The 27,837-nt window shown below is 38.8% G+C and overlaps 1 protein-coding gene across 2 annotated transcripts in view; it reads left to right on the top strand.

Annotated features, from left to right (window-relative positions):
* LOC140486271 (protein prune homolog 2-like) overlaps positions 1-27,837 on the top strand; it is a 417,027-nt gene that overhangs the window by 258,124 nt on the left and 131,066 nt on the right. Inside the window, exons 7-9 of one of the 2 annotated variants that reach the window (XM_072585194.1) lie at positions 3,093-3,251; positions 13,006-19,079; positions 21,640-21,756. In XM_072585194.1, the coding sequence (XP_072441295.1) occupies positions 3,093-3,251; positions 13,006-19,079; positions 21,640-21,756 (6,350 nt within the window). Of the gene's footprint in view, positions 1-3,092; positions 3,252-13,005; positions 19,080-20,216; positions 20,315-21,639; positions 21,757-27,837 lie in introns of those variants that run through there. The other variant, XM_072585201.1, reaches the window with a different exon arrangement.

The following is a 27,837-nucleotide window of genomic DNA, read 5'->3' as shown; positions in this document are numbered from 1 at the left end:
AGTACTTAATGAGTGCTGCACTGCCAGAAGGACGATTTTTTTGGATGAGATGTTAAACCATAACTGTATCTGCTCTGTTAGGTGCAAGTAAAAGATGCTATTGCACAATTCAGTCAAAAGCAGGGTGACTCTAATATAATATTCTTTCCTTTACTCAACTATTAAATGTCTCCTAGACAGTTTCCTATGTTTCACCCTCAAATAAGTAATCCATACAAATCTTTGTTATCCATACACTTACAATCTGGCCAGTTTACAATCTGTATCCCATTAATATATTTGAAGTATGTTTATGATAAATCAGATTATTATTATTGAAAGTAACTGAATAAGGGTCCTGACCTGGCAAACCTTTAAAAAGGCTCCTATTCAAAGTAGTTTCATATGGAGGAGATGAAAGCATCATGGAGTCAGCCTTACTGTCTCTTGAGGCAAGTTCAAAGCAAAAACAGCTGGTGGTGAAGCTGCAAGGCTGTAATGGTACAGATGTTCCCTGCTAGTAATGGAATATTGGATTTAGCAATTTGTTGACAGCACTCATGGTAGGACAGGCGGACTTCAGGACAGGCAGCAGCGAAAAGTGGCCGAGCAGAGGCTGATAGCTAAGCTCCATACCCATAGGGAGGGCCTCAACCAGGACCTTGGGTTCATGTGACACTACAGGTAACCACCATTGCACTATGCACACACAGACACTCTTACACACGCACGCTCACACACACAGGCACTCCTATACACACGCACGATTGCACGCACGCACGCATGCACTCATACACACGCACTCACACAAATGCACTCACACACACACGCACTCACTCGCACTCACACGCACTCACTCACTCACACACTCACACACACACACTCACACACTCACACACTCACACTCTCTCTCACACACACACTCTCTCTCACACTCTCTCTCTCTCTCTCTCACACACTCTCTCTCACACACTCTCTCTCACACACTCTCTCTCACACACTCTCACACACACACGCTCCCACACTCATGCATCCTCTCAGGGACTTAGACCACTCTACACTCATACACACACATACAGTAGTGTCTTGACATACGAACGACCCCATTCACGTACAAATCGGTTTACGAACAGGATTGTACGTAAAATTTTGCTTCAACGTACATATGAAATTCAGGTACAAACAAAGGTACGAACGCAAAAAGCCCGTGTGCAACCACGTGGTTTCATTGTTCTGCTTTGCTACGGGCTTGTTGAACTCAAAAGTTATCGGGCCCCGCGTGATCTCATTCAGTTCATCTTTGGAGCGTGAGCTGTGCACAGCCGTCCAAGCATTCTTACGCCATCCGAACAATGGGAAAAATTGATTCAGTTCGTGAACTTTTCGGTTCGCGAACCGGGTCCTGGAACGGATTAAGTTCGTAAGTCGAGGTGCTACTGTATACATTTTCTCTCACAACCTCCCACCCCGAGAGAGAGAGAGAGACACACACACACACACCCTATATTTTGTAGGGTGAATTTGTACTTAGAGTTACATTGTACATTGCTCAAAAACTGCATGAATTCGTGTGAAACTCTGTTATCTCACTTTTTAGATTAGAATCAATTCTAAACATCATGGCATAGACTGAGAACACAGGGGCTAACACCTTCAACATATTGTCTAGCTAACACCAATTTTTACAGTTAACCTGATAATGCAACTTTTAAAAAAAGGTATTGTGATTTACACATGAAAGAAGTGAAACTATCATAGTATTCAAACAGATGAAAGACTTTACAGACAATCAAGATATTTTTCAATGTATAATTTCAGTTACATCACACTGTAAATTTTTGCTGTAAATTCTGTGCTTTACAGTTGTGTCCTCCACAATCACCTGATGAAGGAGCGGTGCTCTGAAAGCTAGTGTGCTTTCAATTAAACCTGTTGGACTATAACCTGGTATTGTGTGATTTTTTTACTTTGTACACCCCAGTCCAACACTGGCATCTCCAAATCATGGTAGGACAGATGAGGCATTGTTCTAATTAGGTTGGAGGGCTGAATTCTGAAGGAGTACTGAAGTGATAAGAGTAACATTATATTGCTGAATAGATTGGGATAGTCAGATTGGAAGAGGTAGCCAAGAGGAAGAATCAATAGAGTTTATTCAAGACAGTTTCCTAGAACAGTGTTATGGATACAAGTGGGTTGAGGATATTTTGGATCTGGTGATACATAATAAGGCACATTTAATTAATGGTGTCAGAGTTAAAGATTCCACAGGAAATAGTGACCATAATATGGTAGATTTTAGCATTCAGTTTGAGAGAGAAGAATTTGTGATGTGCTAAGCTTAAATAAGGTTAATTACAAACAACCAAGGGCAGAGCCAACTGGAGTGGATTGGAAAAGGTATTGACCAGCAAAGACAGTTGAGGAGAGATGGCAGTCATTTAAGAAAATAGGTTATGGCTCACAGCAACATATATCTCAATGACACAGAAGGATTCTGCAAACAGAATAAGCCAAACATGGTTAATCAGAAAGTTAAGGATAGCATTAAGTCTTTTCATGACTGAGACAGATGGATCTTTAATCAGGAAGGGAATTGAGAATTATGGCGGGTAAGGCAGGAAAGTAGAGTTGAAGACAGTCAGATCAGCCATGATCTCATTGAATGTGGAGCAGATTTGATGGTCTGAAAAGTCTACTTCTGTTCCTATGCCTTATGGCTAATAGCACATATTCTGTCATTAATACTCTCAGAAATATTAAAAATGGAACATCTGGAACATTTTGTTTCACAAAATATGATGCAAACTTTTTTGGTGCATTATCTTGTTTGGGATTCTGGTGTAGTCATTTCAATCTTACAACATCGCGTAGCTTGCTGTTACCATCCATTCTCACTGTTTCCTTTGAATGCCATCAGATTTGTCATTTTCAAAGAAAAATCTAGTCAACGCAAAAGAAGTAAAGAATAAAATACTCTGTGCAATTGTCTCCTGAGAGAATTATCTGCTGAGATTGTATCAGCTTTGAAATTGCTAATAAGTTGTAAACAGGATTTAATGTTTTGTTAATGGAATTCTTTGTTAGTCATTGTTTCTTTATCTGTGTTGCAGGCCTTTCTATCTCGTCCAAATGTTGTTGATGATTTAAAAGTATTTACTGGAAGGCTTGGTTATGACATTCTTGTCTTGATGACTTTCTTCCTAAATGAAGGTGGTGAAGCAATTCAGCAAGTTGCCATCTACACTGACAATGATGAACTATGCAACAGAGTAAGTAATTTCTCTGTCCTTTTTTTCTGTCCTTCAGTTTTGAAGATACATCACCGGACTCAAAATGTTAACTCTGTTTTCTCTCCATGGATCTGAGTTTCTCCAGCAGTTTTTGCTTTTGTTTGTTTCAGATCTCCAGCATTTGCACTTCTTTGTTTTATTTAAGTAATTAAATTTCACCTCTTGATTTCACTACATTTGCTTGCTGAATTTTATATTTATAATAACTATTTAAAAAGCTTTTGTAATATGGGGGGATTTTTTTTGCATATTATTTTAAGTACACAGGAATAGAGTCCTATTTCATTTTGGAATTTGTAATGACTACCTTTTTATTTTTGTGTCTGTACAAACTATGGGCTAGCTTATAGAAGAACCGTTCTATTTTGAAATAGCAGGGATTTACTAGGAGGGCTGCAAACTTTTACAGCAAAGAATTCAATAGCTGTCATGAGCCATTTGTTTTTGTGTCTGTGTGTTTGTACAATATGCTGGGGAACCTTGATTATCCGAACGTGACGGGCAGGCACTATTTAGTTCGCATAATCGATTATTCGGTTAATCGATTAAATGCCTTTCCTCTGGGGCTCAGAGTTTTTAAAGTCTGCTCCTCATTCAGGAGACTGCAGCAGCACACAGCGCATGAGTCCCCACCCGCCCCCGATGCCATCTAACACACCCCCAACCCCAACTCCATACAACACATCCCCTGCCCCCAACACCTCCCCCCGCCCCAACCCTGTGTGACACCTCCCCAGCCCCCAAACCTGTGCAACACCTCCCCACCCCCAAACCTGTGCAACACCTCCCCCTGCCCCAACACCGCTCCCAACCCTGTGCAGCACCTCCCCCATCCCAACACCGCCCCCAACCCCATGCAGCACCTCCCCCTGTCCCAGCCCTGTGCAACACTGCCCCCGCCCCAAACCTCATCCAACACTGCCCACCACCCCAAGCCCATGTAGCACATTCCCCGTCCCAGCCCCGTGCAACACCTCCCCCCGCCTCTGACCCCCATGCAATACCTCTCCCACCCCAAACCCTGCACAACACTGTCTCTTCCCCCCCCCCCCCCCCCCAACCCCCATACTGCACCGTCTCCGAAGCAGCTGAACTGGACACCAACAACAAGACTGCTGCATTTGCCTTTGTGGGGTTAACACACACAGACACGCACACACAGCCACAGCCACAACTTTTTATTGCAAGTTTTTGACCGATTCCACCTTTGCCCTGTACAGGACAATGTTGGAGAGATTATGTGGGGAATGGGGGATTTTGGGTACACCCCTGTGTAGAACTCCAGGGAAAGTATGGGGGAGAGAGAGGGAGGGCGGGAGGTCATGCATTTGGAGATGGTGCCTGTTTAATCACTGTACACAAAAGATGCGATCAATGTTGGAAACACGTCTTTGTAATGTTTCCATCGGGACCTCGATCTTCTTCGATAATCTGATTTTCGGATAATTGTTATTCGGATAATTGAGGTTCCTTTGTACAGACTATCAGGAGCCAAGGAGTGGTTCACAAACAATGCTGATTGATTCTCACTAACTGATCAGATTGTTACTGAAATAAAGTTACAAAAACAATGATACAGTGAAAGAGAGAGAGAGAAAGGTGTGTTGTTCTCCCCAGCAGAAGCAAACTGTTCTCTGTAGTGTAAAAAAAATCATATTTAACTTGAGGAAAACCAGTTTCCTTTTCTGCAGCAGTAGCTGTGAGCAATGGCCTTTGAATTGAAATCAGCAACATTTTCCAAGTGAATTGTGCGATACTCTTAAAAATCTTTGGAAGCTTCTAGAAAAAGTCAGCTGAACACAGGGCATCAGGAAGCAAAGATCACTGAACTGACTTTCCATGGGTTTTTTTTTCGACCTCCACCAGTATTCTAGTTTATTCATTTGGTTGTCAATGTTTGTGTGTATGTTAGAGGAGCTTATAAGGGAATTAGAGTTTTAGTTAGTAGCGTTACATGCCTTTGGTTTATATCTGTTTACCTGTAGACATAGTCTAATTATGTAGACCTTTCCACAGTGACTCTTGCTCACTCGACATGAAGCATTAAGTCTGATTTCCCTCCACAGACTCTGCTGAGCTTTTCCAGAAATTTCTGGTTTTTTTGTGGCGGCCAACAGCTAGGATAAATGGGACATTTTCTGGTTGATAATCTAACACGTGGAGAGCCGTAGAGACCAATGCTGGGGTCTGAATTAGTTACAATCTACATTAATGACTTGGATAAAGGAACTGTATTTTCACCAGATTTATTGACAGTACAATGATTAGTAGGAAAGCAAGATATGAGGAAGACCAAAAAGAATTTCTGCAAAGATGTAAAGATAGTTGAGGTAAGTGGACAAAATGGAGGCAGATTGAAGATAATGTGAGGTTGTAATCTTAATAGGAAGGAAAAAATGAGAAGAATTTTTATTCTAAATGAAGAGCACTTGCAGAATAGTGTGGTACAGATGGATCTAGATGCCCACGTGTAATTAGAATGACAAATGGAAGCTATTTCTTTATTGCTAGAAGAGTAGCATATAAGAGTAGCAAAGTTTAGTCAGAAATGTGCAGGGCATTGGTGTGACCAGACCTAAACTGTCACTTACAGCTTTGAACTCATTATTTAAGGAGGGGGAGTACTCTGTTGGTTCAGAGAAGGTTAGCAAGGTTGATTGAGTAAACTCTGGAGTCTGAGCCTACATTTTGGGAATGAAAAACATTTTTGCAAAATGTCATTTTCTGAGGGGACTTGACAGAAGAGAATGTTTCCCCTCATAAATAATCTAGAACTAAGGGACACAATTTCTGAATAAGGGATCTCCCATTTAAAAAAGTGATGAGCAATTTCTTCTTTGAGGGTCACAGATCATTAGAATTTTATACTCTAGTAAAACAGCAGAAGCTAGGTCATTTAATATATTCAGTTAGATAGTGTTTTTTTTTATCCATGTAGGGAGTCCATGCTTAAGGGGGAAGATAAATGTAGGGGAATTAAGGCCATAGTCTGATCAGTCATGATCATATTGAATGGTGGAGGTGAGTTGAAGAGGCTCCTAATTCCCATGCTCAGTTGAAAAATAAGTATATGCATGCACAAGCTGTTTGTTTTCAGAGCTACAGAAAGACATTTTCTTATTCTGATGGCACAATATAGACTGGTTATGATTCTACTTCAGGGATTTGAGTGAGATATTTAGTAGTGTACAAGGAACCAACATACAAATACATGCAGTTTGGCAGCATCTGCAGAGAGAAAACAGAGTTAACATTTTGAGTCCAGTGCCCCTTCAGAAGGGTGTGCCAACCTGAAGAAAGGTCACTGAGCTCGAAACATTGACTCTGTTTTCTCTCCACAGACTTGCTAAGCTTCTCCAGCATTTTTTTTGTTTCAGATTTCCAGTATCTGCAGTCCTTTGTTTTAATAGATGAAACCATTCACCCTTCTGGTGTGCCTAAATGGAGTAGTACATTAGAAATTAAACTGCACTCTACCTGGAATCATTGTAAAATTTAAACTCAGGTTGACCTAAAGCACCGATCAGGTTTCTGTAATTAATAAAGATGACTATTTATTGAAAGTACCGCCAATTTTTTTTCATTAACTGTCAACTATGGGACTAGGGGTGTGCCAGTTGATGAAGTATTTCGGATAATCGAGGTACACATAACCACAGTAAACCCTAACCAAGTGAAGCTTTCAAACATCAACATCCCTCAAAACATTTACGTAAACATGTCTATACACCTTCTAAAATCAATATAAGAACACATAATAAGTAATAGAAACATAATTTAGGGGGTATGTGCATTGCTGTTATACCTTATTTACAGCCTAAATACTTGGACATCACAGTATTTGAGACATATAATTTTTTTATGGTTTATCAAGAGTGCTGATTGATAAGGTGCCAATTAAAATAAAGTTTGGCATAATTAGACTTTAACTACAGGTAAACAATTATGAACCATTGGCATATAACTCTACTCATTAAAGCATTATTTTTCTTACACAGACAAAAAAAAAGTCTCTTGTAGATGGAAGGAAAGCGTGGAAACAAAGTTCATTGGTACCTGAGATAATTCTTGCGTTGGTCAGAACCCTGCTCCTTGGTCTTCATCCTGATGGTTCCATTTATTTACAAGAGGCACAGGATGGCTGATTCACTTTTAAAACATTCAGACACGCTACTTTAAAATCACAGTTTACAGTAGTTGTTGGAGGGAAAATAACTTGGTTTTCTTCAAATTTAATTGGTTTTTATTGTAGGGAGCTCATGAGCTAATGGTCTGAAAGCTTTTATGTATCCTGTTCCCAAGCTATTCAGCTAACTGAGAACCAATCACATAGTTGTTGGCAAACAGAATGCCTTCTCATCAATAACTGGTGACTTGTCCACAAACCAATCATCTATTTTTTGCTAACCAAAGCTCTATTTGTATAGAATCCTTTGATCCCAGTTTGCCTGCAACCTCACTTTAACTGCGGTTCAAGCAGGTAATGTGTAAACAGTGCTTAAAATGAGTGTCAAGTTAACTCGCTTTCAAAATATGAAATAATCCTCCAGCAATTTTCGGTTTTAAAATAGTTCGTTGTTCATTTTAGCATTATATTAAGAATACAGAGAAACAAAAGACATTGTACTACACTGAATTTTCTTTTCATAGAATCCCTACATTGTAGAAAAAGGCTATTTGGCCCAACCAGCCCATACCAATTCTCCAAAGAATATCCCATCCAGACCCATTCCACTACCTTATTACTTTACCTTTCCCCTGACTAATGCACCCAGCCTATACATCCCTGAACACTATGGACAACTTAGCATGGCCAATCCACCTAACTTGCACATCTTCGGACTGTGGGAGGAAACCCATGCAGACATGGGAAGCAAGTGCAAACTCCACATAGACAGTGCCAGAGGCTGGAATCGAACCCGGGTACCTGGCACTGTAAGGCAGCAGGGCTAACCATTGAGCCACCATGCCGTTCCATCATCCCATGCTCATGAGCTCTCAGAAAGAAACTCTAGTTTCCACTAAAATTGCTGTAGAATAATTTGGTAGCAAACAAGCATTAGTTAATATCAGGAAACAACTTGAAACTTATCCAGTTCATGCCCCCTGTGTAAAGACAGTCTCCAGTAGAATGGAAAGTTTTTTATTAACAATTTCTTTAGTCCTGTAAAATATTGGACAGATTTTACTGTTTCTCAAATTCTCTGCCCTGTCTATCATTAAATGTGAGATGCCTTATTTATGCAATGAAAATAGAAAGAAATATCTCTGAGGCCGTGGCCTGAATTTTAATGTAGAGATGGGTGCTAAGTAGGAAAGCTGTTATGTGTTTCAGAAACCCACAAGACTGAGTTCCATAGACACTGTGCAGAACTTAACTGCAGTATTGTTTTATTGGTGTAACTACTCAAAGGCCACCTGATTCACAAGGTTGTGAAGCCTTTTGGCCAGGAAGGCAGTGTACAGGACTGTGGTTGGAGTGAGAAAGACCTTTGTGAGGGAAGGTTTGGGAATAGTTCCTTTGCCCATTGTTGGGATATGGGAATAGTGCAAGGATTGTTTGGAGTTTTGGATGTGGTGGAGGAGAGTTGGTGAATCATTGCAGTGAAGGTGTTGAGTGGAAACCTTTGTTGAGTATGAAGGACACATCCTTTCTCCTTCAGACCCTTCAGGCATGGGTTCAACTTCTCATGTCTTCTTTCAGCTGACATGTTTCCCAAGGTCTGCATTATTTGTAATAGTTAAATGACCAACCAGCCTCCTGTAAGGGAAATAATTGCCATCTTCTTGTCCAGCCTTCATCAAAACTGGAGATTTCAGGCAGGTTGGTTCCAGTTTTTAGACCTTTTGCATCTTAACTTATGAGAGAACCCCGGATTTCAGTCCCATATTTTAGTGACAGCATCATATGCCCCATAAGGTGGTTCCCAGGAAGTGGGGAAGTGTTTCACAGATTTCCATGCTCACATGCCCTGTTTACAGGTGTGGTAGTGATTTTACGTACCAGACTAATAACTGTGAGGCCTGGTGTAATAAGAGTCCAGAGATATGAATTCAAATTCCACCCCAACAGGTGGGGAAATTAACTTCAGTTAATTTAAATGCATTCCGAATAACAAGCTAATCTGAGTGATCTTTATGAATTTACCAGCTGTAAATATAAAAAGCCTTCTGGTTCACTAATGACCTTTAAGGAATAATATCTGCAATCATTAGCTCATCTCAACTACATGTGACTCCAGAACTTCATCAATGTGCCTGTCTCATAACTGACCTAATAGCAATAAAGCCGATTAATTATCTGCACTGACCTCGGCATCAGATTCAAACATGCCCGGCCAGGTGATCATGCAAAGTTAGTCTCACTAACATAAATGGATTTGTGTTAAAATTGTGAGAGCTGTCTCATATATTGGTCAAGCAGCAGTCTAACATAATTAGTCTTACTGAATCATACCTTTCAATAGACAGACTCCTCCTCCTCCATCACGAGTATGTTCTGTGGCACATCAAACCAAACAGAGGTGACAGTAAGTGGTGTAAAGTCAGGAAGTTCTTGGCCTGGGTATCTTCAAAATTTACACCGCATCCCACGATGACTTGTGGTATCAAGTTAAGTGTAGGTAATCAAGCCGTTCTCTAATTGCCACTAATCCTTTGCTCTAAACCCCTCAGCTGATGAGTCTTTGCACCCATACATAAAACAACTCTGGACAAAGCACTGAGTATAACAAGAATGTACTCTGACAGGAACTTCAATGTCAATCCCCAGGAGAGGTTCAGTTGCACTTGATGAAGCTTTTGTTGCGATTAGTTAAGGAATGTTTGAAGAAAGTTGGAAAGAGATGGAATAATTTGAATATTTTCTAAATTGTGACTTCCAAAAATTACATTCAGTAGTGCTTTGGGCTTGACACATTTACTAATTCATGATGTCAAAAGTTTAATACAGAGGAACCTCGATTATCTGAATAATCAATTATCTCAACAAAATAGTACCCGCCCACCTCGTTTGGATAATCGATTCTACCTTAAACAAGGGAAGCCATTAAACAAGGTTCCAAACAGCTTCTACGATTGCAAGAGCATTTGTCGGTTTCCAGGAACTTAGTGTTGCGAAAGCACGCCTCATGCTTGCGTTTACTTTCTCGGCCATTTTTTCCATGAACGGCCCGATAAAGTGACAGGAATACCCTGGACTGTAAAACACTTACTTTTGCAAAGGGCTGTGAACTAACCCTTACCTAAAAAATATCCAGTTGCTGATGCTCGAGGTGCTTGTGTTTCTTTGTTTTTGCCAGTATTTTCACATGTTCTTCAGTACAGGTAAATCGAATACACATGCCTCTTTGATGTAATGTTTTTGCGGGACCTTGAGATCTTCTTCAGATAATCCAAAATTCAGATAATTGATATTCTGATAATTGAGGTTCTTTTGCTCTAATCCACTCGCAGTTCTTAATGGAAATCAAGTGAATTCAGGAAAGCGGATAAGCGTAGTTTTTCAAGGAGATAGCGAAGGTATTTATAGCCATAAATACTTGAAAGGAAACTGGCTTTGAGAGGACTAGAGGCCCATTCTAACAGTCTCCTAGCAACCTTGTTAGGTCTAGAGTTCTGTTTTTTGCAAACGCAGAAGTCAGTGAGGCAAGAGCTACCCCAGAAGCTGCAATGTGTCTCCTCAAGTTCGGTTCATTATAGAAAATAATCCAGTGAACCTAAGAGTTTTCAAATACCAGTACTTCTGCCTACATGGTATAACCTGAAGCAGTGGGTTGTTTTTAAAAATAAATTCTCAACAACATGAATCCAAGTTGATTGGAATTAGAATTGGAAATTTCATGGATCTATAGTTGTCAATAATTCAGTTGAGTTAACAGGATATTCAGTGGATGCGCGAAATTATCAAATATTATTCTTTGTTTCCAGACTTTTGGCCATAATAAGTCATTTTTCCCTTTTGCCCTTTATTTTAAAACAAACTTATCACCCGACTTAATTTTTTTTACTAGCAGTACTAAGAAAAACAATTAACCATTTTAGTAATTGAGCCAACATTTGCATTAGTCATGCAGCTGGTGAAGTGGTGGGGCTTGATTAAAAGCACATTCCTCCTGTCACAGTCAGAACACTTTCCATGTGCTGGTAGAAATGTTGACTGTCTCACTGAGGACACCTTGCACTGCATTTTGTGGCTAACTCAACATGATAAGTAGGATACATTCAGAGGAAGTCATGTTTAATATCTAAAAAAAATTGGATATGGTTGCTGGAAACAAATAGTCTCAATTCCAGAACATTGCTACAATAGTTCCTAAGCTAGTTTTTTTTAATTTCAACAATCTTCAGCTTCTTCATTAACCTTGCCTATCTCACAAGACAGCATCTCATAAGCTCATAAATGGGGATGCTGGCTGATGATTGCATAATATTCAGTTTCATATGCAACTTCTCACATTCTGGAGCAGATTATGCCTGCATGCAGGAAGACATATATCACATTCAGGGTTGAGCTGATTAAGTAAAATTTGTGCAACAACAAGTGTCAGTTATAGAACATTTTCAACAAGACAGAATCTAACCATATTTCATCATCATTAGATTGCATTAACATCATTTAACAACCTCCAGCAATGTCTAGGGCCTACCACTGACCAAAACTTAATCGAAGCAGCTACATCAACACGGAGGCTATAAGAATACATCAAAAGCCAGCTGTTTTTTAGTTCCTGTGAGCCAAAGTCTGGAAACAAAGGATAAAATGTGATAACTTCTCAGGTGGCAAATAACATGCTATCCAACTCCTGAAAATTAGTCCACTGTCTAAAAGGTACAAGTCAGATGCATAATGGCACATTCTCTCTTGACTGAATGAAGGCAGCTCTAACACTCAAGATGTGCAGCATTCCTCTCTGCTGAGATGCGTACGATTGACAAGATGCACTGCAGCACCTTGTTAAAATATTTTCAACAGCACCCTCTAAAACCAAGAGCTTCTTAGTGTAAAAACACATGGACATATGTTACATGCACTAACATCTGCAGATTCCTGTCGAAATGTCATCCCATCTTGACTTGAAAATATGTCGCTGATCCTTCATTGTAGCTGAGTTAAAAATCCTGGAACTTTCAGTCTAGCAACTCTGTAGGTGAATCTACCAGTTGTGGGCTGTAGCAGTTCAAGGAACTTATTCCCTATCACCTTCTGAGGGACAGCTGGGAATCGGCAAATAATTCTGGACTTGCCAACAATATCTACATCCTTTTGAATGAATAAAAATATTCTGAAGAATTTGTTGGGTGGAAGTTGATTACTTGGAGTAATATTTAAACTTGCACCAAATCAACTGACATTGTTGAAATTTCTGTTTTTATTAAAAAAAAAGTTCTGCTTTCAGGTCCACAATATTAATGGTGTTTACCATTATCTGTTCCATCATTCATTTTATTCACGTGATATTGATTTTTGTTTATACAAGCTTATCTTTTGCTTCTCAATTTATAAAGAAAAAAATTATCAAATTCTAGAAATTTGGAGTGACAGTTGACTAGCTATTTTGTTTTTGTTTTTACTTAATGATTTTGATTTCTGATTAGAATGGCACAATACATGAATTAAATATAAGTTTCAGAAAACAGAAAATCTATTGTTCTGATTTGTCATACTAACCGCAATTGTTTAACAAGTTATACTTGAAATAAAGTATTAATTGATATTTTCATTGTTTGACAGATATGCAATACATTAGAAGAGTGTCAGAATCCATGTCTTCAGCTATTGCCCATAGAAAATGGGTTGCAGGAAATCAGAGCATATCAGCAAGGAAGCTCTTCAGTTTCATGCAAACAAATGCTTCCATTGATAAAAGAATGTATCCATAGGCGACAACAAGAAATGGTAATGAACAGGAGAACTTCTTCCACTGAAGCTGTCAATGGCAGTGCTCCAGTTTCAGAAGGATCATCTGGTGCTTTAGACTTATCTGGTCCTGATATAGATTCCCAGAACACTGAATATATTGGTGACAATTTATTGGAAAATTCTCAGAATTTGAACTCTTCATTGCAGGCTCATGGTGATGGCAATTTAGATCTAATGAGTCCAGACAGCGGGTTAGCCACTATTCGAAGCAATCGGTCATCTAAAGAAAGTTCTGTTTTTCTCAGTGATGAAAGCCCGATACGAGAAGCAATTGTACCGCCCTCTAGTGTTATACATGGATATGATATGTTTAGTTCACTGCCTGAAGGTGAATTAGCTGAGGAAAAGATACCTTCAGTCGCCCATGTGAATGATAATTTTGATTTGTCTGTCCTTGATCCATCACATTGCAGTAACACTAATGCTGATGTTATAGGAAATAATGAAGAGTTTTTGATGATTGCCAGCTTGTCAAAGTTAGATTCCACCCCTCAAAAAAATATTGTGGAAGATGTTCCACTAAGTTGTAATTGGCCTGAGCCTTCTACTAATATGTCAGAAGAAACCACTCCAGAAGCTAACCTGGTAAAAGTAAAGGATGTTCATGTTTACAAACAAGGAAGTACTGGTAATAAATCAGGAGAAGATCAAATGCTGCAGGTTGTTAGATCCCATGCAGCTAATATTTCTTTACTTTCTCAAAATCTTTCTAATGATGTAATTGGATCACAAATTGAAGATAAGAATGTCCCCCCAACTCCCATGAACAGTCTTGTAGATGGTTCTCCCCTGGATGAAGGACCTCATAATATTTTTGCAGAAGATGTAATTGAGAAAATGAATGAAATTGTTATTCTTGACTCTGATCAGTCAGATTCTATACATACTGGAAAACAGAAAGAATTTGAAATTTGTATGAAACAGGATGTGCCAGGCCCAAAGGATGTCTGGAATGAAAACCAAAAAAAACTAAATGTACTTGTGCAATCTCCTGATTTTTGGACAAATTTTGATCAGGAATTCACTCAATCAGATTTTACACATGGTGATATCTGGAGTCAAATTGATAGCCAATCTAAACAATCAGTTATGAAAAATGTTGATGATCAGTGGAATACAACCGAACCAAGCATTTTCCAATCAACCTCTGCTAAACCAAACGTACATGATGAATTAGACAAAACTCAAATGATCTCAAACACTTCTAATAACGGGAGCAAATCTGTGACAGAAGAAAATTTGTCAGATGTCGATAATATAGATCCTTGTTACAAATTTTCAACCAAAAATTTAATAGTACACGAATCGCTAAACACAACAACACTACCAGTTCAACAGGACAAACAGCAAGGTATAGACAGTTCACATATAGGTTCTGAACAGAAACAGTGTACAGCAGCAGTAGCAAGTACATTTATTTGGAGTGTACCAGTGCATGAAGTTATAAGACCTAATGAAAAACTTTCAGATATTTCAAAGAATTTCGAGCATAAAATCCAACAATCAAACACTGAAAGCCCAGAGTCTATACAGGATTCTCAACTATTTTCATCACAAATGTCTACAATATTAAATGATTCTGAACAGGAGGTTAATTTGCCAGTTGCTGTAAATTCAATTATAGGGAATGAATCTACAAATAGAACGCAAGTGACCGGTGAAAGTTTCGATACATTTAACCTTGAACCTAACAACCTAACTTCTGAAAGTGAAAAATTAAGGATAGCAAAAGATGGCCCTCTGACTGTACACAAGCATGATCTAGAGTTTAGTCCTGAAAAGGAGAAAAGGCAGCTAACCTTTGAAAATACAGATGTACGGGATGAACACTTCCAGAAAAATAATGTTGAAATATGGAATATTGGTCAACATGATTCCAACAGCTCACTATTGAGTAATCCTAATCTATTGAGTAAGCAAGTAAACAGCATTAATCAGTCAAGTCTAGAAGGAAATGAAATAGAGCAAGCTATTCCTCGGCCACTATTAAAAACTACCATTCCAATCACTGAATATGTGCAGGAAGGACAGCAAGCGCCAATTATTCATAATCAGGCAGCATTTGAAGTGGTAGAGTCTTTGAACCCAGGTGAATGCAAACAAGCATCTCCAAATGCTTCAGTTATATGGAATGAATTTGAACATTGCAGCAACTCACCTTTTGAAAGTCTAGATGGAAGTGGTAAATATCTTGAGAAGACTAGTCCGCAAAGTGCAGAAAACACTTTAGATAAAATTGAAAGTTCAGATCTGAGAACTAGATATTCTACAACTGAAAGTTCATACACAGAGGACAGATGTATCCAAGAGAGCAGCCACATTTCAACAGGGATGCACTCTCCATGGAATGTTTTTGAAGATGATGTTAATAAATCTACGTTCATAAGTCAACAATTCCAGTTCAATCAAGTACAGGAGGTTAGTCAGCCCACTGCAAGTCACTCCAACATAGGCCATCATTCTGAAACAGAAGGCAGTTTACCAGATTATAAAATTAATAAATTCTGCAGATCTTCTGAAGTTGAAACGGTAGAGACAGATAACCAGCAAACTTCTTCAGCTCCTCAGACATGGAATCAGGAAGGTTCTGAGCTGAATGAAAAATTTTCAAATTCACAGAGCAAATGTGAAGAATTTTCTTATTCTGACCTAGAAGAAAACTGGGAAACATTTGGACAGCAAAGAGAACAGCCAGTGGTCAACATTTCTGATACACATTGTAAAGAACAGGATAGTCAGTTGTTAACCTCTGAAATACCACAAGACTATCCAGCAGGCTTTGATGTCAATAGACAACCAATGGAAGAAGGCAAATTACAAGTTGTAAAGAATTTTGATCATTATAATGATTCTGAGTTTGAGTTTATCCAGGCAACTACCGATTTCCCTGTTTTGAATAGATTTGAACAAGAGCAATCGAATGCACTTGATTCTAACAAACCTGTAGAATGTGAGTATAACCGTACTTACACTGAAATTCCTGACACTTGGACTGACTCAAAATTTGAATTTCCTGAGTTGCTTCCCACTTGTAATGATGCATATAGTGAATTTGAACAGGAGTTAGTCAAACAAGATGAAAATATTCCTGATATTGTCAATGACTATCATCAAGATGCAAATCAGATTTCTTCAGTAAATCCTGATTTATGGGCTAAATCTGATCACTTGTTTTTTGATTCAACTACTGTAAATCCTGATATTCTGAATGATCATGAGTTAGATTCCAGCCAATCAACTTCAAACAGCCCTGATAGATGGAGTGAATTGATTGAGACAGAAAAGCAAGAACTGGGGAATCCAGATATGTGGATGGAGTCCGAAGGAAAGCCTGCTGAACTCAAGACTGAACTTCCTGATATAATGGATGTAGCTGGACAGCAGTCATGCCTGTCGATGTCAGACAGTGTTGCTTCATGTGTATTAGCTGAACCTGCTGTTTATATTCAGTATCAGTATGTACATAATGAATTGGTGCAACAAGCAAGCCATTCACCCTTAGTTGCTGCGGATGCGCAATCCTGTAAAATACAGTTAAACAACCAGCAGGAAACGAAATATTCTGAAGGTTGCAATGAATCAAGAGAAGAGTTTGTTACAGCAAAACAAACGTTCAATAACAATAAAGACCTGACTGAATTAACTCAAACTATGTTTGATTTTGTTCAAGAAGATAAGCAACATATTTTTGTTAGTCCTGATGCTTGGATTCAGTTAGAAGAAGAAGCTGCTGAAGCAACCAGAAAAGATCCAAATTCACAGGTTAAATATCAAGAGCGAATACATTATTATGATTTAGCAAATCATAAATTTACAGAGTATAGGGACACTGTAACTCACCAAGAAAATTTGCAACATCTTGATACCTGGAATCCAGTGGAAGAGATTCCTGTTTCTGTAGATAGCGTATTACTTTGTGAAAATGACATTTCATGGGGCGAATCTAAACGGTTTGAACTCTCAGGTGCTGAAAACAATGAAAACAAGAAAGCACATGATATGCCATCTGTAACTCTACAGGACAAATACTTAAATTCATTCTTGCCAGCTAAAGAGCAAGAGGGCAGTGTTTTAGAAGATAAACCTTCAAATCTTTACAGAGATAACAATGCAGCCAGGAAAACGGATGAGAAAAGAGAAAATGAATGCCTTTTTTCAAAATCCAGATACGCAGATGACTATTTTACTTCTGCTACTTCTAGCTATAGCCTAGATAGAGAGGTACATGATCCAGGAATGATGGAATACTTCTCTGTATCAGAAGAAAATATTTTGAATATGGAACCACTGGAAGATTTTTCTCAGGCAGTAACAGAAGCTATTCATTTGAATGATAGTATTTCATCTGTAAGTATCAGTGCTTCTAATACCATTAAGGATGAGTTGGTTATGGCACAGAAAGCATCTAAGATTGGTGATGAGGGGTCTCAACCAGCTGGTCCTAACTATCAAAGTTGTAATAGAGAAACCAACTCAGACATATCTGAAGATTCATTTGTCCATGGTGCTTGTGAATCTGTAAGGCAGCCTGATTCACTAAAAACTTCCACCGGCGTTATCGGAGAGAGAAATATATTTCCACCAGCAGCTGATATAGTAGCACAGCCTAACACTGATATGCTAAACCAAAGTAATATTGAAACAGAGCAAGAGGTACATAATGTTGTAGAAAGTGCATGGCTTTCATTTGGAAATACAGATATTAGCAGTAACAGCAACGAGACATCTTCTAGTTTATCATCTAGTATCCATAAATCAGACTTTTGGGAAGATCTTAGTCCCCAGGATTGTAGTATAGTTGCTGACGAATTTTCACATGTTTCTGTTTTAGAGAGTACTGTTGCAACAGAGAAGCATAAGGAGATGATAGGAAGTGAAGTAAGAGTGGAAACTGCGCAACAATTGTCAGAACTCTACGGCAAAAGTAGAGTTCCCCTTTTGGAACAAAGATTTGATAACCAGTGCAGTTCCTTGGTTTCTTCAGTCAACACTCCAGTTTCCTCAGTTGAGATTGGTAACAGTTCGCCAGAAGTTGACAAAGTTGGTAAATGCCAAACCAAGGTGAACTCAAGTGAACTTGATACTAATGACATCAGAATAACGTCTGATAAAGACCATGACACAGGAGAAATGGATTATATAATTGTAGCTGGAAATAAAAGACCTTGTGAAGAAGTGTCGAGTAGCCAGCAAACTAAAAACCTAGCCATAGATCTGAATGCAGATATTATAAAAAAGGATTTTGAAGATAATTTTTCAACATTTCCTTCAGTTACTATTCAACCAAGCATCAGTGGAAATGAAATGAGTGACTTGGAGAAATTTTCTGATAGCTTATCTTCAACATGCAATGCCACTGCTGCCCAACTTTTAGGCAATAAAGACCAAGATCAAGGTGGGGCACATTTGGATGAGGAGCCAACTAAAGATCAGAATAAAAAAATAGTGGATGTAAGTGAACTGTTGGACACCTCACCTGAGGAATATCCTAGTAGAAGAGAAATGAGAGAATCTGGTTCAGAACATTCAGTTAAAGAGCTAAAGACAATGAACCTTGTTTCTAATGAAACTGGTGTGGATAACACTAAAGAATCTGAGATTGACTATGACACCATGCATCACGTATCACCAGAAATGAATGTTACAATGTATACAAAAAGAACTGTATCTACAGATGAGCTAAGCAACAGTGAAACTGAGAGCACTGCATCCCAGTTCTCTGTGAGGGAGGCCAACATTTCACATGAAGATTTAAGTGAAAGCGAAAATGAGGCAGAACAGATTTATCCCAACCCATCTGCAACTGAATGTCATACTTCAGTGGGAAAAGAGATAAGGAGGGAAGAGATTATTTTAATTGAACAGGGAAATTCAACTAAAGTGAGGTAATTTATGCCTTTTTATTTTGTTTTTAATATTTTTGTTAATATATCAATACAAATCCTTTATTTATAGAAAGTTGAACATTAGTACTTCTGGATTATAAAATGTTTTATTTTCATTAACTAAAATGGCAAATATTGAGTGCTTTGTAAATGAAATTGACATAATTCAAAATTAATTTCAGAAAGTTAAAAAATAAGCCATTTTGGGGACCACATTTTGGTAGCCAGAGTTGGTGGTTGAAAGTGAATAGAGCCAACTGTTAAAAGTTAGTGTTAAAAGTTGTATTCTTTGTAGAATATTTTTCACCAAAAGAATTTTGACAATACATGGGGAAATTCAAACCTTTCCTGGATCAACTGGTGCCTCACAACAATAGTTCCTTGAAAAATGTCATTGTGATACCATTGACCTGGCCAAGTCAATGGCCAGGCAACCTCACATAGTAGAAGACTTCCCTTCTTCACCCACTGTTCCATCTGTTCCCATGATGCTCATCCTCTTCCTCTGGGGACATCCCACCATCTTTTGTCAAGAGTTTCTGAAGAGTTACTTTCTGGGCATATTATGCAGCATCATGATATTGTTAGAAACTCTGACCGGTGGGTATTGCAGGACACCACTTAAGCATTCCAGGTTTCAAAAATGTAGTTTAAGCAGGCTGATGGACTGCTCAATGAGGGTTCTTGTCAGCAGATAATACCTTTGGGATCTGTTCCTGCTCATGGACAACCCCCAGAATCCAATATCTGTGTGTGCATGGGAAGGGATGGAAGGACAGTGGACCGGCAGAGTGTATGCATCGTGGCAGCCTGCTGAAAAATGTGCACAGACATATGCGAAGATGAGTGCTATTAGACTTCCTGCTCTTTCAATGCAGAATATGGAATTTTATGTTGGAAGTACTACCTTTATTCTTGCTGCATCTTTTAAATAACAAGCAACATTATGTGGAAGCATACTAATGTCCAGAATGTCAGTCTCTTGTTAGAGACTGAAGTAGAAAGGCTAAGTTGTATAGTATTATGAGAGCTTTGTAACCATTACAATGTAAGAACAAGTGCACATATTTTTTGTAAAAATAGTATCAGAAAGCAGGAAATGAACATTAAGTTGCAGCCATTCCAAGCTGGTCAGGAAGTTGCATAAAATTAACGGGTATAGTTCCTGTATGTGCCTGATATTCTTTGAGCAGATTCCAGCTAAATAACCTGTCTCCTATTGAATTCAATAGAATGTAAGTATATTTTGTTATGAATAGATTGTTTAAGTAAATTCAGAATTTTGAGTGATGCAATACAGGTTAAACTAAAGCAGACTCATTAAACATATTTGCTATTGTATAGATTATGTACCTGTTATTCATTTCAATTGTAGATTAAAGGTGGAAGCTAGTTGAGAAGCTCTCCTGCTTTTACCATGTACCGTTAGGCAGGTTGAAAAGATTTTCAGGCTAATAATCAGCATGATTTGCCTAATTATGAATGCATTTTTATGACCTTAGTTCTAAAGTGGGACTTGTGCCAAAAGATTGGCAACCCTATCTCTGCATCAGAAGACCTGCCTTCTCACTCTATCCTGAGTCAAACAAAAACTGCATTTTGATATGGTTCAGCTTTTGAGCTGAAAACTCAAAGAAGGAAGATGCTATCATTGTGAAATCAATCATCTGAGAGCTCCTTTGTAGAGGATTTTCTTTTATTGATGGGCAGCATAATTATTTTTAAACCATCTTCTCTGCAAATATTCAAGATTGAAAAGTAAATTATTAAGTAGGTGGTATGCACATTGGTAAGTGTGCTTTTCATCTCCTGCATGTAGTTCTAACACTTGATGTGTCATATTCAGCAGGATGTTAGGAATCACAAATTGTTTCAACAAACCTTGATGTTTATTCATGTCTTAATTTTTTGTTTTATAGTCAATGCAGTTGTTATTGTGCAATGAAATATAAATTACGTAAAATACAGCATTATCATTCAATAATTTTCAAAACGTTCAGTGTATGGATGAGTGTAGACATGATTTGTAGAATATTTGTAAAATTACTTTTCCATTAATTCTAATCTGAGCAAGAAATTCTTGATCACTTATAGATAAAACATATTTTACATGTTTTTAATGTTTTTTTGTATTTTAATATCATTTGGTACTCTCTTACAAATTATTACTTGGATCAAGCTTTTAGATAGCAGTCTCATTACCAAGTTGTTTGATACTGTGTCTATTTTTGTCTTACAACAAAAGGAAGCACCTTCTGCTCTTTTTCCAATAAGTATTTGGCTTATATACATGTGAGTTATTATATAGCTATCTATCAAGGTGGCATAAAGAAATTCTTCAGAGTGGTATACTTCCTAGCTACGTAAAACGGGTATGAAAATTTTTCACCTTAATTTTTGTTTAGATCCACTATTTCAAATGATCAATTAGACTAATAATTTAAATTCTTGTTTCCACTTTTGTCATTTTCCTTTGAATTAATTTACAGGCAACACTCCTCACATTTATGAACTTTGTTTAAATTACTGTGTTTTTTCCCCTGTTAATTTGTTTCCACAGTTCCTTGAGCTCTGTACAAGAGTATGCAGTTCAGACCTCTGCAGCAATGGCACAAGATTCTCTTCAGGAACACCTGACTGAAGTAAAGGAAAACAGGCTGTATGAAGAATATACAAGGTCAGTTTTAATAATCACAATCTTTCATTTATACTTATGTAAATATAGTTTATTCTGAATTGCCATGGAACTGTGCTAATGTTATGAAGGATTAAGCATGTGAACTAATCTTGAGTATTTCAGGTTTATCTTTAATTTTTGTATTCAAGATTTCAAAACCACTGAATATACTTTGGATGGCGATTGTAGTAGAAATGTGATGGAAAAGTTTGATGTCAGTGGGATTGAGCAGAGGTGTTTTGTATATTATATTTTCTTTGTAGCATCATGAATGGTTATAGATACTATGTCAGCAATTAAACTCAAATTCAAAGTGATGGCTATATACACAATGGCTCCTCAAGAATGCATGCCAAAAATGGAAGATGAAGCTCATTCCACTTTGGGTGTGGTAAACTTCAGATATACAAAAAAGAAGATGGCGACTATATATTCGCGGCAGACATCTGGGTTGATAGACATTGCATAACCTTCACAAAATTGTGCAACTGTAAAGAGATGCTGGGGGTCTTATGCACCCAGCATATATACAGGATCAAATTGATATACCATTGTCAGAGACAGAGTACCAGTCTGGACTCTGGTTCTCAAGATCTATGAATACATCTTTCTATGACAAGCTAGTTCCAACTATATTGGGGACCATCCATGACTGTAGCCTGAAGGTAACTGTTGCCATGCATTTCTTTGAACGTGGATCCTTTCAGGCTGATGTAGTGATCTATATGGAGTTAAACTGTCATCTGCTGAGTATTGCATATTTACCACTTTAATGCTCAGGCAGGCTGGGTAATATGGTTTGCAACAGTCACTTGCAAGGCCGGTTGTTTTGGCTGGTACTGTGCTTCCCAAGGGCTCGGTATGACTGACCTCTCACATGTTGCAGTTGAGGTTTCAGCATGAACGAACCATTTTTTTTTAATTTTTGTCTTGAAAAATAGTGGACTGCAAAGAGACAGAACGTCTTTAAGTAACAGATTTACCAACATGGTTACATAATTTCACAGCAAGAAATTTAATATCTGGTATGAAATCTGTTTTGTGAGCAGAGGAGTTGTTTACAAGTGACTGGTTCTCTTGGAATTGAAAACAAGTTGTACAGACACAGACAGGCAGAGAGAGAGAGAGAGAGAGAGAGAGAAAGACTCAGGAGGATGTGCTATTGTTCTCAGCAAAACTTACTGTTGTAAAAAAAATCTTTCCTGCAGTAATAGCTGTGAGCAGTGATATTTGAACTGCTAAATTAGAGACATTTCCCACGTGAGTCAGTTTCTCTGTACATCATGCAAGCCACTGGACGTTTCTAGAGTGAAACAACTGAACACCAAGGTTAGCCAAAGTAGAATAATCTCAGCATTGCAATTGGAAAGCAAAGACCACTGAACTGACCCTATTTCTTTTTTCTACTTCTGCCCATAATTTATTATCCCGATTTGCTTGCCTCTTTACATGTGTATGGGTAAAGGGTGTATTATTAAGGAGATTAGAGTTTTAGTTAGTATTCTTATTTGCAATTCTGTTTACCCATAGCTATAGTCTATTGCTTATAATAAATAATAATTTTTGTTTCACGTAGAAACCTGCTCCATGCTTTCTACTCAGTACTGTTTCAATGTCCAGAGAGCTGCTCAGTTTTACTTTTTGGAAACTTCACACCGAGGGACAGTGTATGCGCTGGTGTTTGGTGCTGAGAAGGGATGTGCTACTGCATTTGCTGAGGTTTCCTTTCCCACCTCAGAGGCTGCAGAAGATCCTATTGGGCTGGGACCATGGGTATTCAATATTTCTCCAGTGAAGGAGACAAAGAAAGGGTGGATTATAGCCATATTCAAAGTGCATGTGATTGCAAGTACAAGACATTCCATAATGGCAGCACCTGGAAAGCACACTGAGATATATCTAGATAGAAATAAGGGGTAAGAGTGACATGAGCAATGGGGAGATCTGGCAGAATTGGATGACAGCAGTGGTAAAGCCCATCTCAATGTCAAGGACAACTTGCACCATTTTTTTATGTGTTTCACAAAAGGTGTGATGGGATTCTCACTAGGTCACAGTGAAAAGCCAATTGACAGTGGTTATTACTTTATTGACACCTTGTTAACAGCTCATCCTCAGCCAAGACCATCATGAAGCACTAGTTTCACTACTTGTATCAGACTAGTGGTCCACTCCATGTAGTCCCAACAATGTGTGCCATATCATCCAAGGGCAGTATGCTCTGTACAAATGGAGTAGCCAGTGTGTTGATGTCTTGGATGCTGAGGAACTGAGAGAATGGGACTTTATCAAAAGCCTCCTGAAAACCTAAGTATACTGTGCCCTTTGGCTTTCCTTTATCAATTTTGTTACTAGCATTTCAAAAAACCCTGACAAGTTTGTCAAGCACAATTTTACATCTACAAATCCATGCTGACTATGCCTAACCATAGCATTATCATCCAAGTGTCTATTTATACCATTCTTTAAAATAGATCCTTGCATTTTCCCTACTAAAGCTAACAGGTTGTAGTTCCCTGTTTTCCCTTGCACTCACTTCTTAAACAGTGGGATTGAACTTGCCAGCTTCCACTCCAAAGGAAGCGTGTCCTGCAAACTCTTCATAATATAACACACCATGCGCAAGTCAAGTTTCATACCACTGAAGTTCCTATCTGATCCCCCATTAAGAAAACCCCTACAACTGTTACTCTTCCACTCTTCTTCCTCCAGCCCTATACTTCTGAGTTGCCTGTAGTGCTGTGGGTGTAGCTCTGGCTGCATTCACCTGACAAACCAGCACCCTTTCTGTTTTCCAACATGGAATAGCGATCAGCAATAGTACAGTAGACTCTGGGGGATTCCTGAATTACCTGCCTGGTTTTCTTAGTTGCCAGCTAGACACTCATTCCCTGTCTGTCAGTGCACTTTTGATCTGTGGTGTGACCGCCTCCCAATATGTACTACTCACGTCCTCTGCCTCATGATGTGTGCCTCACTTGGCCCTTCTGGCCTGCCATCCCCTAACTCTTAAAACTATTTTGTTATCTTTCGAATTATAATGAACTTAATATGAAACCCAGCAAGCTATACCTGAGCCAAAAAAAATCTACAGACTTAAATGCAAACTAAATATCCAACTTACATTTGAAAGATTAGAAATACTGACTAAACCTACTCACCAATCACTGCTTTCCTTGCATATATGACATTATGCCGCTAGTGGTCTAAGTGCAGGTAGGTGTTATGATGCACACTTTCTTTTATCTCCCACTCAACTTTCTTTCTGGAGAGTCTATTTCTTGCAGTATATCTTAATTAAAGTGCTTTCATGCCCCTCTGCCCCAAATTCCCAGTTACTCACCCTTTATCTGTCTCACTCAGGTAAATTTTCCCCTACTCCAACCATGCACTTTAAAAAAGACCTTCTTATAGAAAGACACATTTTTCTTGACTTTCCACTAGAATAATCAACATCTGATGCAGGAAGGAAACGCAGGTATTGATAGTTAACTGCCACCGTCAGACTGTTTAACTAGGCAATTTTAACTTGATGCTCACTGATGCTCAGCTCCTGATCTCATTTCAGCTTTGGTCTGTATTTAGACTGAAGAGCTGAACTCCTGCGATGGGGCTAGGCAGGAGTGGGAGTGATTACCCTGACACCGAGTCTGTATTTGACCAATAATGTCATCATGGAGCTGTAGCAAAACTGGAATCAGCGTGAAACTGGGAGAAAGTTCTGTGCTAGTTGGAGTCAAGCTAAGCGCAACAGAACATGGTTGTGGTTGTTGAAGGGCATTCATCCCTGTCCAAGGACATCACTGCAGGAGTTCCTCAGGATGGTGTCCTAAGCCAAACTAATCTTCAACTTTCTCATCAATGAGCCTCCCACTGTCATAGTGTCAGAAGTGAAGATGTTTGATGATGATTGCCCCATGTTCAGCAAAATTCACTATGCCTTGGATACTTGAGCTGTCCATGCTGATGTGTATCGAGACTTAGACAGCATCCAGGCTTAAGCAAACATCATTCATATCACACAGGTGGCAGTCAATGACCTCTCAAGCAAGATAGAATCTAACCACTGTCCTTAGACATATAGAGGCAGGCATTACCATCACATAATCCTCCACTATTAGCATCCTAGGGGTTACAATTGACCAGAGAAAAAGCTGGATAAGCCATATAAATACTGTAGCTACAAGAGCAGATCAGATGCTGAGAATTTAGTGGTGAGTAACTTACCCTCTGTCTCCCCAGTTGCTGTCCATCTGCTACAAAACATTTGTCAGGCGTGTGATAAAATACTCTCCACATGTCTGGATGGATACAGCTCCATCAACACTCAGTGTTTGACACCATCCAGGAGAAAGCATCTCACTTGAGTGGCATGCCATCCACTGCCTTCAACACTCACTCACTTCATCACCATTACAAAATGGCAGCAGAATGTGCCATCTTCAAGAGGCATTGCTGTATCTAACCAAACCTCCTTTGACAGAATCTTCTAAACCCCCAACTTCTAGCACTTTGGAAGGACAAGGGCTGCAGATACATAGGAACACCACCATCTGTAAGTTCCACACAGCATTCTGACTTGGAACTATATTATTTTTTCCCTGCAACTGTCAAAACCCAGAGCTCTCTCTCATCAGAGCACTGTGGGTGTAGTTTGAGAAGGCAGCTTACAGCCAATAAATGCTGACTTAACCAGAGATACCCTCGTTCCATGAACAAATAAAAAATATTGTATTCCATGGCTTTGTCTTCCCTGACAAAGGTCATAACCGTTTCCCTTGGGTAAAACATTGAAATGACAAAAAGGAAATCACACTTACCTCTGTGAAAACATCCAAATGTTTAAGAAATACTAGATTTCAATGTTCCTTGCACAAAGCATTTACCCCTGCTGCACCTAGCACTGTCCTTTAAACCAAAGGTGGTGACCCAAATGGCCGCCTGGCTCCAAGTCTGGACATACTGCCTGCTACATTGGGTGAGCAGCCTACATCTTCCTCCTGCTGCCGGCAGGCACACCCTGGTGGCTATTAATTGTTCATTAACTTTTTAACTGGACTGGATCAACTCCAGATTGATTGGAGACCTGCTGATGGACACAGACCATTTCATTTAGATGTCCATATAGTGGATATTCATTGAATAGCGTGAGAGTTGTGGCTTAATTATTTAATTCTTAAAATTGCCAGTTAAAAATAAGAAAGAATAATGTTTTCTTATTAATACACTGCAGCTACAATACAATATGCAGACTCAAACTTTTGCATTATAACAGAGATTCACTGTATTTGTTAATTTAGTTTACCATAGATTTATCAGTTGTATGCGATTTAAATCAAAACCTCAGAATGCTTGCTACATCTGTGTAATAAACTAGGAGTTTTTTTTTCACATCTATTAATGATTCTGTTGGTGTCAATTGCATAGGAGCTTGATATAAATGTGTTAAATAATATATTAGAAATGGCACGCAGATATTTAAGGAGTGATGGAATTTTATTCTTAGGAGGCCTTAGATTCAAATCCTATTGAGCAAAGAACTTTTTCATCCAGAGGATGGCAGGAATCTGGAAAGCACTGGCTGGGAGAGTAGTTAAAGTAGGAAAGTTCACAAACTTCTGATTAGGTTAGATTAGATTAGATTACTTACAGTGTGGAAACAAGCCCTTTGGCCCAACAAGTCCACACCGACCCTCCGAAGAACAACCCACCCAGACCCATCTCCTACATTTACCCTTTCACCTAACACTACGGGTAATTTAGCATGGCCAATTCACCTAACCCCCACATCTTTGGACTGTGGGAGGAAATCGGAGCACCCGGAGGAAACCCATGCAGACACTGGGAGAATGTGCAAACTCCACACAGACATTTGTCCAAAGGGGGAATTAAACCCGGGTTTCTGGTGCTGAGAGGCAGCAGTGCTAACCACTGTACCACCAAATGGATGTAGATTTTCCTATTATTTGGAGTACAGAAAATCTTCAGTGCTCTGGCCAGCTATTATTCTTAAAGCAACACATCCAAAAACAGATTGACTCGCCATTTATTTCATTAAGTGCAATGCAACTTTGTGTGTAA

The sequence above is a fragment of the Chiloscyllium punctatum genome, chromosome 2, assembly GCF_047496795.1.
Source record: "Chiloscyllium punctatum isolate Juve2018m chromosome 2, sChiPun1.3, whole genome shotgun sequence".
NCBI lineage: Eukaryota > Metazoa > Chordata > Chondrichthyes > Orectolobiformes > Hemiscylliidae > Chiloscyllium > Chiloscyllium punctatum.
This window is presented reverse-complemented; position numbering and strand designations above follow the sequence as displayed.